This window comes from Aquila chrysaetos, chromosome 21 (assembly GCF_900496995.4).
Source record: "Aquila chrysaetos chrysaetos chromosome 21, bAquChr1.4, whole genome shotgun sequence".
Classification (NCBI taxonomy): Eukaryota; Metazoa; Chordata; class Aves; order Accipitriformes; family Accipitridae; genus Aquila; species Aquila chrysaetos.
This window is the reverse complement of record NC_044024.1, coordinates 6,745,134-6,759,871: the sequence shown is the minus strand read 5'-3', so window position 1 is coordinate 6,759,871 and position 14,738 is coordinate 6,745,134. Positions and strand designations below refer to the sequence as shown.

At 34.6% G+C, this 14,738-nt stretch overlaps 1 protein-coding gene across 6 annotated transcripts in view; it reads right to left on the bottom strand.

Moving 5' to 3' along the window:
• Positions 1–14,738, bottom strand: part of DIAPH2 (diaphanous related formin 2) — a 266,541-nt gene that overhangs the window by 114,346 nt on the left and 137,457 nt on the right. The window contains exon 25 of one of the 6 annotated variants that reach the window (XM_029996684.2): positions 4,085–4,100. The exons of the other annotated variants lie outside the window; for them this stretch is intronic. Within the exon in view, the coding sequence (XP_029852544.1) occupies position 4,100 (1 nt within the window). The 3' untranslated portion in view covers positions 4,085–4,099. Of the gene's footprint in view, positions 1–4,084; positions 4,101–14,738 lie in introns of those variants that run through there. 6 annotated transcript variants of the gene reach the window in all.

The following is a 14,738-nucleotide window of genomic DNA, read 5'->3' as shown; positions in this document are numbered from 1 at the left end:
TACTAGTACTACAGAAACACACTTCAACAAGAACACAAATATTTTTGTAATGATTTTCAAACAACTACCCCAAAGTATGAAAATTTACTAAAAATATTTCAACCATACAAACTGCATTCTGTCATTTCAAAACTTGGATACCATTTCAGAGCAGGACTGTGGATCAAGGAACTTCCATACTAGGCTAAAAATATGTTTTATATAGCTAGAAGAGAAAGTTTGATTCAATAGTGTCATCGTCTTTAATGAAGGATATACCAGTGCTCTTAGTTTCTAATCTCCAAGCTCATTCATAATAGAGCATTCTTTGAATTGAACTGGAGAAACACAAACAGAACTTATTAGCTGAAGACAGAAATTCAGCTTTAATAACAGTAAGTCATTTACACTGATAGCTTTATTTTCACCTGCTATCAGTATGTAAACAGATGCTAACAATTTTATCATTCACACTACATACATAATGTATCTCTGTGACTACACAGAAGACAAGACTTCTGGAGCATACACAGATCATTATGAATCACAATTATATACCTAATCTCTTCTTCCTGTTGAAAGCCTTTGCAAAAAAAAAAAAAAAAAAAAAACCCACAAAAAAAAAACCCAAAACCACCCCAAACTACAAACAAACTAACCCCCAAAAACCAAACAAACAAAAGAACAGAAAAAAAATTTGCGGAAATCTTCATTACAATACACTTCATCTATCCAAATTAGAACCCAGAGAAACCAAGACCCATAGAAGGAGCCCCATTTTATATGTTTACACAAAATGATGTACATCTGCAGGGCTTAAAGATTCACTAAGAAAATAGCCGTAAAAAGCTCAGTGTGAAAATTTCTTCTCATTACAAAGCAAATTACCTCATCATTCAGCATTTGACAGAATAGCCCAGAAAAAAATAAAACACCAAAGAACAGTTGCTTCTCAGTTATCACACAGCAAAGATGTCTATTCCTCTCCCCGGCCTTCATTACATTAGTACTTGAAGAAGTCATTAACTATCAGAATTATTTAATATAACTGTATTCACTGCGTACAGACACTATTTCAGCGTTTGTGTTCATGAAAATGAAGCACAGAAAGATCATAACCATCTGATAACAACACTAGCTGTGACCTGCTCCTTCTGCCTAAATTGCAGCATCATGCTTAAGTTCATGTTAATTAAGATGAGGCTTTCTGACTGTTACGGAGTCATGCACAATCAAATGCAACAGGCGTTAAAGCTCAGATTTATTCTTCAGTAAAAAGTTAGTTAGAACTCTGGTAACGTTTGTAAACCACAGGCTCAATGATGTAAAGGGAATTAATACTACACAGCCGAGTTGAGAATTCTTAAGACTTAAAATGATGACTCAGAACGCGCGTATCGCTCACCTAAAAGATGAGGGCTCTCTCCCTCGAGGGGTTACCTTGGGCGGCATCCCGACCCGACCCAACCCAAGGGAGGACCGATTCCCAAAATGTCCTCTGGCGGGACCCCGTTTATACCCTTTTTCGAATCTGACCTGTGGTCATTTAATCTCTATTGCCCAAAAGGTCACTTCAGTGTACCTGGCACATCTCCATTGGTCAGTTCAATTTTCAACCTGCGGCCTCTTGGGTTTGGGTTTTTTTTTCCTCTTCTCCCTGCCTGGAGAAATTTCGTTTCGTTTCCTGTCGGGGGGGTGTACTGCCACACTGACTCGTCCCTAAATGGCCATAAAAGTTTCATCTTCATAAACACTAGAAAAAGCTGTCACTGTTTACTTACTCCTAGCTCTAAGCAATCATATCAATTCCTAATTTTCATGCATTCAAACTTCTCAATAATGAAAAGATTATTTCCATTGATTCTACATACACCACTTTACTATGCACAAGAGAAAGCTTATGTCAACCTAATTTCAATACTGCCTTTCTTATTTATACTTCTGTTAATCAGGATGCAAAGATCAGCGCTCATTTCTCTAAAGTCCCATAGGAACTCTCTAGACAAAACCTGATAAACAAGGGCCTATTTTATAAAATATTCAGTCCAAGAAACAAAGCTCCACAGGCTGTTTCTTAAATTGGTTTATATTGGAGAAGTCTGCTCAAAGACTTATGATGCTGATTTAGGAATTTCCTGTGGTAGCGTGAAGAAGAAAACTTTAAAAGTAAATAAGAGCACTTGGCTCCTCAAACAGAACACATAAAAGGCAGCATTTATAGAGCCACAGGCTAGAGAGGAAGGAAGATCTTGTCTATCTTAAATAAAAATACTTTAAAAAAAAAATTAAGAACTCCAAAATTAGAGCTAGGTATTAACCTAAATTAACTTAAAAACACTTCCCCCCCTCCCCGCCCCCGCCCAAGAAAAAGACAGTTGATGACCTCAGAATTTAAGGGCTTTTTTCCACAACTGTAACAGGAAAATAATCCCCAAAGCCCATACTCCCATTTCTAACAGAAGACAGAAAGATCAAAACAGTTTCTAAAAGCTCTAGAACTCCTGAAAGCAAAACAAACCTTTCATCCTGACAAAAACAAAGCTTTATTTCCACTGATGAAGTCACCAGAATTTTGAAACTGCTTTTGCAAAAACATGCTGAGAGGAATTGAATTTACTGACACTGCCTGACAGGTGAAAAACATCCTTTTAAGAGAATGGCAAAATGCCATTCATGAATGAAAGAGGTGGACTATTTAGCTTCATTTGCTCTGAAATGGAAGTTGTGAGAGCTGTTAAAAATAAGGAAAAAGAAGATTATACCAGATGAAGAATGAAATAGATAGATACAGGTATAGATATAACTTTGCACCCAGCGTAGAGTGGTTACATATTTTATGATCTTCCCTTGCAGTTGTTAAGCCTTTTTAGACCTACAGCACGTACTTCAACGTGACGAAGGCATGAAGAGGGGGTAACTGATGGGACTGCTAGAACAATGGATACTAGATCACAGACCAGAAGAAAGGCAAAAAGAGTCTTCTAAAATTACAGAAGAATGTAAAGAATTCTCCACTTCATTATTCCAGCTTGGTAATGCTTTACAAGTTATTCTCTTATACTTGTACAAAATTCATAGATCTTTACTTAGATCCTTCAAAGTCATGGATCACATTTTTTCCTGGAATTTCATACTGAGAAGTCTGAAAAGAAGTCACTCCCTATATACTTCACTCCCTATATACTTTATGCAGGTGCTTTACCAGCACCTTTCACGACAGAAATCATCTAGTTCTTAACTCAATTCTCATTTGTGATATTTTGGTTTAAAAATAATTTGAAACAATATGAAGAGCGGTATTTGTAGCTTTTTCAAACTCAAATCTCCCTCTTTTTTTGTGGTGGCAAACAGTTATAATCACTACTCACGCATTAATTAGAAAGCAATACAGAAGACACGATAGTCAAGAATATATCAAACAGAAAATGTTGCAAGAGTAATGGATTTCTAGCATACCCTCCCTGGAGAACAATTAGATAAAAATCTGTTTAGATGAATAAAAACAAGAAAGAAAACAACTAAAATGCAGCTAGTACAAACAAAATGATTCTGCAAAATTTATTTTGCATATTATATTCAAATTAATTAAGTGTGATTGTTTCAAATAAAGCATTGACAAACCATGTTCTAACAACAATAAAAAAAATGAGTTGTTCATACCTATTCCAGCAAAGCCATAGTAAGGTAGCCACTCCTAGATATATTATATTAGCTTTGGAACACACAATGAGATACCTTAAACAATAATTACAGATTTGTGTGCCCTAAATCTTTCAGAGAAACTGCAACCACATTCACTTTCTCTTTGATCATGCAGTTTTTCCTCACTTCATCTGGATTTAATTAAGAGAGGCATGTTTGCCTCAGTTGCTTGTCAGTTGTACCCTATTTTAACAAGCTTCAATCAGTAGATCTGATGGTTACCTCATCTAGACACGAGGTTTTTGGTAAAGTGTGGGGAAGGAAGAGAGAAGTCAGTCCTTATATTTCTAGGTTTCCTTTAATGCAGCAATGTCAAAACTCCTCATTTTCTTGTTTTTAGAAATCTGAAGAAGTTCAGATCATGTTTCAAGAGCCTAGATGTTCAAAATCAAGGAGGAAAAGGAATGATTTTACATCATCTGAAAAAAAAAAGCATAGAATAAACTTATTCAAACAGATTTGTTTAGTGCAAACAACTGTTGTAATGAAGTGTTACAAATTAAAGTGCAGAATATGAGAGTGAAAGACTACACTCTAAAACTGAGTCTATTTTGCACCTAAATAGTATTTTGAATACCAGTTACATACTGAAAACCACACCTCATGTATTATTTGAGTAAAACGGTGCATGTCCTTTCCCTCCTCTTTTCTCTCCAGATATTAATGCCAAAAAAATGTAACCTAACTTCTTGGGCAATTATTTGCTAGGAACTCACCACCGTATGCACACAAATAGCCTTGCCCCAAATGACTGGGATTAAAACAAAGAAAAGTCAGGAAAGTGAAGTAATCCCTCAAATTTCTAATCTCAGACAACAAACACTTAAGGATATTTCTTAAACAAACTTTGTGCTCAGACAGAAAAGCAAAAGGCATAATCACAGGGTAATCAGGATCTGAAATGAAAGTTTTCTATACTCAGACACACCACTTCAAAAAAAAAAAAAAAGTATACTTTCTTGATGACATCCTTCCCCTCCAAAAAGGTTTGGATTTTTTTAATTATTATTATTATTTATTTTTCTTTTCAGGGAGTGGAGAAGGATAGAGGGAAAAAGCAGTTCCATCAACATGAAAATTTTTGATAAAGCAATGTCTCATGACAGTTTGATTTCGGTATCTAACGCTGCAGCTCCAGGGATTTATAGAGTCCACTCTCCCTTTAATTCCAGATTTTAAAATAAGCATACAGCAATTAGAAAATGGATCTCTAATGAGTTATCATACTAGCAGTGCACAATTCCTTACAAAAATATATTTCAGTGATCTAGACAACCTGGTTTAATATAAATTTAAGGATGAAAGCACAATTTCCCTCAGGCAATTATTCACAATCAAGAAGCCTTTAGATTTCCATGTATTTAAGTAGATTTTTGTTGACAGAATTTTATTCTTTAGAATCTCCTAAACAAGCGGGTTTTTCTTCCCAAGTAATTTTTCATGTGTCTGTGTAGATTACTGTCAAAAAATTCTTCTCTCACTAGTTAGCCAACATATACTCTAAAAATGCATTTCAGCAACCTTTTTATACTTTTCTCCTTTCTTGTATAAAACCCTCTCTCAATCTTACACAGTAGTAGCTTTGAAGCACAATTCTAGATGCAGTCTTCAAGGTGCAGAATAGCATGGAGCTCCCTCATGTGGTAAATCCACATAATCTCAGGGATTAAACAAACAAAAAATCCAACACAAATCTATAGTCAAATGTCCGGACATAGACAACCTACAAAAGTTTGTACTAAACACTTTACAGAATGTATGTTTTTCAATAAATAAAAACTAGAAAAATAAGGTATTTGAAGTTCTTAATTGCCCCACAGCTACCTGTGGCATATCATTACACTTCCACATTTGTAACATTCGTCCAATTTCTTCCTTTATTCATACTATAATGGAACCTACAGATTGTTTGTACACTCCTGTTCACAGGATTTATAGTATAGCCCAATATGAAAGAAATCAATATAATCTTATGTCCCGCCATATCAGGGCTTTCCTTCTTAAAAAGAAATTAAGATCTGAAGGTAGAAGTATATTGTCAGAAATAAAATTGATTATCTGCTTTGTATAACACCATTTTAATTTACAATATTCCACAGTTCTTGGATTTTTAAATATTAACTTTATGAAAACGGTACCTTAGTCCAGACCAGTTAAAATTCAAAGGATCATTTTCCAAAGGGATTTATCATTTCTTTTACTGATACCAAATAGTTGTAAGAGAAATGAATATTATGCATTAAAACATGACACATTATTAGATGATTTTCAAGTTCGATTTAAGTAATGATTATACCTATATAATCCTGCAGTTATCACCTGGAACACCGTGGGCATTTTCAGTTTTTTTTAAGAAAGATGAATCAAATAGGAAAAAAATAAAAGAGGAAAGAACGTATTATAATAAAAAAACTGGAAAGCTCTTAAAAAAGTGTTGTGTGTTGTATCTGGCAGAAAGACATTTTGCAGACAATTCAATTCTTTTTGCATGCATCTGAATGAAGGGGAAAACAAGAAGGAAGAGAAGAACCCTTTAAAAAGCAATACTAAGGTAACAAAAAATGTGTGAACTGACTGAAAATCCAGATGAACTAGGTAAATTCACCATCTGGGAAGAAAAGTCCTTCAAAAATGCTTCTAACGGACTTAACTGAGGGCAAATAAGCACAAAGTTCTAATTTAATTCACAGGTTGGATAGTTTCATGAAAACTCATATGATTTTTCATAAAGAAAGATGAGTTACTAACACTTTTCTTTCATATTTTTGGCTCTATCTGCTTCTCCTTTTGCTCTCCTCCCCTCCAGGCCCAGTCACGTATCTTTGTGTGATACCCCCCTCCAAAGTGACAGCCTACTTTCAACTTGGTGTAAAACAATTTGCAAATTTACCTAATTTCTTTCATATGTACTATCTACATAAACATAACAAAACCCCCAAGTCCACACACTTAAAACGCTATCTCTACACAACAAAATAAAGAACGTACCCTTAGCAAAATTCAAATTAATTAATTTACCTCTGTGAGGTACTGTGAACATATGATCTATACTGCATTTCCAACTGTGTTTGGTTCTTGGTTTTTCACCTTATAAAAAAGAAAAGTTATTATACAATTTTCTCTTACCAACAGACTATATCCTCATGAATGTATGTGTCCACTACTGTTTTTCTCAAATACAGTATCACACATTTTTACAGAGTTATTCCCATGCTATTAGGTCCTGATTACTCTCCCAGGGCCCTTTGGTATTTCTCTCTCTTGTGTTTGCATTATTTACTGATTCCTTATCTGAGAATTTCACTGATATGCTGTTTGCCTTTTTTTACAGACTCTTCCTGAAGCTATTACATAAAAGTGGACTTCACACCAGTCTCTGAAGAACCCGACTGATACCTTACTCTCTGTTGCTACTTATCGTCATCCTTTGTTTATGCCCTTAAGACAGTCTGTAGTCTGTGAGGGTGATCTTGCCTCAAACCAACAATTTTCACATAACTGGTCAAGCGCTGAAACAATGGTTTACTAATCTCTCTCTGTTGGCTTATACCGTATTTTGTTCATAAAAGAATGGAATCTCTCATGATCAATTATGCAGGCCTGTGTAGAATTCCTTTTTTAACAAGGAACATAAAGATATTAAAATACAGGAATATAAAAAAGGGAATAAAGCCAGGTACCAAGCAAAAGCACAGAGAAGTATCATAAAAAACTCATACTAGGGCAAAAATAAACATCTGGAATATTGCCAGATTAGACTTGACCAATTTAAAATCTTCCAAATTCTGTTTCACTGAGTAACACGCAGACTGTATCAAATTAAACAATTAACATGAAATATCTGAACAGTATCTCTGTTATTTGATGGTATGTAATAAAAACAGACTAACAATTCTTTTGATGCATAGTGCAACCACAGAGGAAAATACAGAATCTCAGCATAACTTAAGGAAAATTTCATACTTGTGTGATTAAAAAAAAAAATAAAACCACAAAACCACCCACAGGTATTCCAGAAAGCTTCATTATGCCTCATTAAAGCTGAGAAAGAGAGGAAGTAAACCAAAGGTGCTTTAGAGTTGCAACCGATAGTGTGTTTGCTCTGGTTCAGGATGAACCTGCTACTCAACATACCCCACAAGAATCCCTTGTAAATCCACACTGACAGATTTAATGTAGAAGACAGACCGACAGTTTTTTCCACCACTATTTCTCACATACCTCTTAGTATCACATTTACTCAGAAGAAATTAAGCAGAGGGCATAAAAAATAAGGCTAAAACTATGCTCAAACCTCCTTCATTCCTCGACCCTCTTCCGTCAAAGAAACAGTTAAAGGAAAATACACTTAATGTTATACTGTCTCTCGAGTAAGAAGACTGGACTTGACCAAGCAGGAAGATACCAAAGGTTTTTTTCTACAAGGTTAAACTCATCTTTAATTGGAAACTGTCTCTAATTCTACAAGGGTTGCAGCTTAGTAACCATGGATGCTCAAAGCACATTAGTACATGAATGAAAACAAAGTTTGATTTTAAATGGCTAGTATTAAAAGCTGTATAGCAATTTTGAAATTGTAAAATATAATACTTGCTAGAACTCCCACAAGGATTCTAACAGTATCATGACAAATTGATTCATTTTTCGACTGAAAAAAAAAAGAAGATTATTTGGGAAAACAACTAGCAACACCACCATTTACTATATTAAATAACAGACCATAGCCAACTGGTTTTCAGTCAGGGCCAGAAAAGGAGACTCATTCTCTTAGGATAGTAAAATAACTTGCCTTGTTTCAGCAATATGTCTTTATAAGTTAACTTTGTAAAAAGATTCACAGCTTTCATTTGCTTCATATTACAGCAAACACAATGGGAAAATGTGTTGCAGGTCTAGAATATTTACACGCAGCAAAACCAGTATGTTTAGCCTTGTCTTAATTCAATGATGTCTACTGACCTTCGTGACAAGTATCTAGTCATACAAAATGTGACACCAGTCATACAAACATTTCAAAGCAATTTTAGTGGGGGATTAATTTTTTTTCAGGGTGAAGAATTAGGTAAGTGAAAGGATTAGTAAATGCCACAAGGCCATACTGACATTTCTCAGTGGAAATGAAATTGAATAGCAACAGTTGTATCATGACCATCACTGAACAAAATGATCTCCTAAAAAAAACCCCCAACGAAACAAACAAACCCAAACCAAAAACTACAGCTTCTGGGATTGTTTCTGCGAGTGCTGCTGTGCTGCTCAGGACTGAGATTTTCAGAACGTGTTTCTGTTATTGTGCCTTCCAATTCCAGTAAGTCCTGGCCGTATTTCTGACCTGGTGATTATCTAATTTTTAAACTGGCACCTATAAAAAGGCTAGTCTGCTCAAGCAGATCATTTTATATGCTGGGGAGACATACTCTCTAAAGACTAAGTAAGCTACTTAAGTAAATTTCAGCTCAACATCAAATCACAGTCTTCTTTTTTTTCCCCCAGCTTAATACTGTCAATTGAATATACATAACCAAAAGTAACACAAATTGCCCGTGATCTGATTTAGAACTTAGCAGGGTCAGTTCTTCAACAGGATTCAAACTGCTGAGATGCTATGAGCTTGAACAACTAGCAGTGCAAAAATGGAAAAAAAAACCACTGTTTATTCATTGATGCCCTGAATTTTGTAAAAAAGCTGCTAGCTTGGAAGAGAAAAGCAGATTATACATATGTACTAATTCTTCCTATCTTCTATCACAGTGCTTTCAGAAGTGGGATTTTCTGCCTATGCTGATGAAATACGTCAGACCTTCAGATATACTTCTAAGAATTACAAGCACGATCAGTTTAATCAAGTGTGTCTTGGTTGCTTTAGCATACCCATCTAAATACGATGCGAGTGTTCAGAGATAAAAGATTTTTAAGTGTAACCTCTCATAAAATGATATACTGTTGATTTCCTTTTCAAAAGTGCGTTTTAGTGATTTTTTTCTTACATTTGGGGCAACACAAAATAATGCAAATTTGGGGCATACCCATTTGGTGGCTGTCAGTCAAGCAACTCACTGAAATCTCAAATCTGATACTCCAGTCACAAATTTAGCTTTCTTAGAGGTACATGAACTTAGAACAGAGCATCCTGAATGCAAAATCTAACATACACCAACCACATGTTTTGTTTTGTTTTGTTTTTTCTTGGCTCATCATGTCAATCAACTATGCAAATTTGGGTAAAAAGCCTACAGAATATGTAGTAGAAGGTGGAAGTTCTTAAGAGCACTTTAGTATCTCATTAACAATGAATTCAAATTGACCCAAGTCTGTAGTAGGAGGAAAAATGGTATTCCTAGTACTTAAATATAAATTCTACTGGAAAAAGTTCCTTGCGACATGAACAATTTATATACCTGGGAATGCACTAAGGTAATAGAAATCCAGAGAACTTGAAGATAAAACAGGAGGAAAAGTTGCTTACAGTCAAAAGCAGGCCTACACATTAATCTCTACAATTGAAATTCTAAAGAGACACAAGCAAAAAAAAGAAAAAAAAAAATCCCACCTTAGGTATAAAATGAATTGTAAAGCAATAGATGTACAGCATAATAGGACTTACATTTACTGCTTAAAGCATTTTCCATTTAAAAAGTAGTGAGCATATACTAAGAATGGCTTACAACGACGCAGAACACATTTGTAACTTTCAGGGTGTAGACAGAAAGAAAAAGTTTGCATCTTTTTGTCACGTTGAGCTTTTCCTGCCACTAATAAAAGTATTTCTAAACCTTGTCACTCTGACACTGTGCCTCTTATCTCAAAAATCTGGATTCTTTATTATTCCATCCACTGGCCACTTCCATTCTCCTCTTACTATATTGTCTTCCAATCTGTCTCTAGCTGATTGTATTCTCACTTCCCTTTCTGTTATTTTACACATCTGACTAGAACAGAACAATGAAATGAAAGTGATTAGACAGGAAGGACAACAGAATCATAGCTTTAAAATTAATTCCATTCACATTCTTACTTCAGCAGTTGTCCTCAGCCCATATGGGCTTGTAAGAATCAGAAGTCAAATAGGAAATCAGCATAGAAAGAGCCAACATAGAAGATGATTTTACATTTCATCTAACATAGTAATTTTGGCTGTACTCTTCTCAGACAGAAAGTAAAAGGGAACCAGAGAACCTTCAACTGAAGAAAATTATTTCTTGATAATTGTATTTCTAATATACCGCACATACTTGCATATTGAGAAGGCAACTGTAACGCCTCTCTTTCCCAGGAAGGTAAGACCTTAGAAGGTCTTTTCTGCTCTCTTTCCTTGGGCTTGAAACTTGTAAACCACCAATAAGTAAAAAGATATTGAAACAACATAAGATACAGTTTAAACAGAAAACTCCATAAACCAAAGATTCAACAGCAAATAAATGGTTACTTCTCTGTGCTGTACCTTCAGTAGGCAGTGCAAAGTCTTTTTCTTCTTCTACTTACTATTTTACTTTTGAAAAAAAATAGGGTTTTTCTTGTATATTGCTAATTGAAAGTTAAATTAATGACAAGTTTATTTTTTAAGAAATAATTTAGCTTATACTTAAATGCAGACAACTACAAAAATTATATATTTTTAAATAGTAATCAATACCAAATAGGGGAAGTCACATTAAATGCTGTAGCACCAGCACCACTACTAGATGCTCATTATAACTTGTTGACATTAAGCAGGATCCTAAAATTTCAGCAAGTTCATAATTGTTTCATAGGTGGTAACAAAATAGACCATATGATGGCCTCAGCTGATCCTCTTAAGAATCAAGTAAACCAAAGTTCAAAAGAGTTGAGTGAAGCTTAAAGTAGCCCATTTTTTCCCCCACTGGAAAAAAAATATTGCTGTTAAAGTTCCATTGTTTCTAGCCTTTACTCATTTACAAACAATATCAATAACATGAATTTAGTGTTATTTGTTCTGTTTTCTCTATAATAGCATGAAAGGCTAACAATTGATGGTTGAAAACATTAAAAAGTTGTCTGACTTTAATTGACATTTAATCAAGTAGTAATTTTTTTCTGAGGTAAGAAAGACGTGGAGACAGCAGCTGACATTTTGATCTCTTAAACTAGAATAAATCACTCTTCCTTCATTTTCTCCCACTGTACACAGTCATAAGTCTTCTTAAACAAGACTTTATTCCCTGGTGCTTTCTACTGACTGTTCCTTGGAGTTTGTTTTTAACTGTAAGCAGAAGGCTTAACTTTAAACAAATGCTCAACACTACGAGTAACAAAACACCCTGATTACATTCGTATAATGTAACCATAACTGGAAAAAAAAAATTTTAAAAAAAAAGGCATCATGCTACATTTAGAAGCCAGGCCTTTCTGTTCCTTTGTTATTTATTATTAATCACATAACTTAATACTTCATAACTTTCAAACTACAGTAAGTGTTTTCTCACTGCCTTTTTTGGATGACATAGTTTTTCTCACTTGGGTGGGGAGAAGAGAGAAAGAGAGGGAAGTAAGGAGGGGATAAGAACCAGGTTCTTGGAGAAGTCTGGAAAAAAAAAAATCTTATTGATGCACAAACTTCAGTAACTTAGACCTTCTTTCCCTAGACACTATTTAGGAAAAGTATTTTATCTGGATAAATAACAATTCTTTTCCCCAAATACCTCTTTTAGTCAAGAACTGCACTTTCCAATTAAAGTGTTCTCAAATGTCATTTTTGTAGACATCAAGAACAAAAACTTTATATAACTATTGCAAGAAAAGTCTCATGTATAACACTGTCTTAAGGATTATACATGACCTAGAATTTGAAAAATCACTGAATGGTTCTCTTTTCCAGTTCCCAAAATACTGAAAAATGCCCCTACATTCAAAAACATTCAGGTGAAAGATAGTTACTTCAAATGTAGGAGCACATAAAAAATTCCAAGAAATCTTCCCCCTTTGGCTTTATATTTGAGAAGCCCCTAGTTATGAGCAAATTCAGATATTAATGTACATTCTCATGCAGAAATGAAGGCACCAGTGCATTTCAAATTGTCTGAAAAACAAAACCAGGCTCTCCTAAAAATGACATCTCAAAACACTTTAAGTGAATTATTTTTCCATAACAAGCTAGGAGGAAATCCCAAGTGTTAACAGATGACAAGAGTGTTAATGCCATTAACATTCTTTCAGCACTCCATGTCAGTGTGTAAATGACGTCCTGCTGCTCAGTCACTCTCAGAGAGGAAAAAAGGTTTACAGCCATTTCCAGATGCTGAGATTCTGTTTCAGAGTATTTTTGTTTCTTCCCTAGTGGCCTGCTCTAAGGGACTCTGCAGTACAGTGGTCCGTTCAAGAGAATTACCAGCTGATGTTTAGTGCACATTAAATATCTAACATTCTCAGTGCACAGAAGTCCCACACACACTTAAAGCAGACTTCTCCCCAGATCATTTCATTACAACTGAAGTACATCAAGTAAGGAACTAATAAACCCCATATTTAGTTGTGAAACAATAGTCATAATTAGATGGAACTATGAGCATAAATACATTTCAAGTGAGAATATATGCCTTTCAGGAAGGCAGCTTTTTTATTACATAAAAAGGATTCTGTTTTAATGAATGGTGTTCCTTCCTGAAAATTACAAGTAGTTCACAGTTCACTGTTGTTCTATTTAACGATGAGACAAACGTACTCTGCTTTGAAAATTTTTTATCTGCAGTAATTTTTGTTCTTTCATTCATAGTTCCCTTAATTTTGCAATTCTTTAAAAGATAAGTTTTTAATTCTTCCCATGTATGCTATCAGTTAGAAAAACCTAGTGGCACCATTTATTGCTCCGGTAGGCAAAAGATTTTAACAAGATCAGGCATGTTAGTATCACTTACTAGGGTAAACGATACAGCTGAACAGCAGAAAAGCTACACAAAATCTTCATTTACGGATATACTAGTACACCTAGGATACATCATATAAATAAATTAATGTAAGATTGCTTACAAACTATATCATGGTCCAAAAGCAACACAGCAAAAAGTCATTTTCTCTAACTGGCAGGATAACAAAAAGAATGAACCTAAGGGGCAGTGACCAAACAGCATGCCCTCCTGCCACCCTAGCTCGACCACTTCTCCCTTCTCCTTGGAACAAAGCTCAAAGCTCCTGTCTATTTTCTAGGCAAATAAACCTTTGTCACTGTGGGGGGTGTGCACAGGTTGGGAGGGGAGAAGTGGTATTTATTATTTATGTATCCGTAGCTCTCAGACAAGATTAATTAATAAGTTCACTCTGTAAAACTTTCCATTTATTCTCTCTGAAATAACTTTTCATTCTGTTGTCTTTAATCTTTCTTAATAACATTTAAAGTTAAACCCCATTAATCTATCTTTCTCAATCCCCAACTAGACACTCATGTTTTAACATCACTAAAAAGAAACCAGCGTATACACCTACAGCAAAAGTAAGTATAAAATTCAGAGTTTTCCACTTAAAAAAAAATCTTCAATTAGAGGCACAAACACTGAAATAAAACAAGAAGTGAAAGCCAGATTTGTCATAGTCTGTAATTACTTTTCTAAACTGTTGAATCAGACTCCCCAGTGTTGCATGAAGCTGGGCTAATTAAAAACAACCCTCTCACATTTAAAGTTAAATTATTTACAATTTGATCTTCAAGTAAAGTACAATTCTAGCCATGGATCAGATCATGAAAATGTTGTCTCAAGAATCACACATAAATTATTTAATATAGCATGAAATTCACAGAAAGAATACTTTAATATCTTTTTTTCTTTTTTTTTTCTTTTTTTCTTGTTAACCATACTATATTCTACTTTGTTACAATATAGCTGTAATCCTCATTTTGAAATCAACTGTTTCTGGTGGCCAACCATACAGGTCAGCTTCATGATCCCAATGACTTCAGAGTGCCGTGAGCATTCCTTAAAACTTAGGCAATTAAATACTTACAAAAAATCCCAATATAAGGCAGACAAACTAAAATCCAAGCACGATAGCAAGATAGCAACTATAAAAATCACTTCAGAATCTTACAGAAGTATTTTCATACAGCT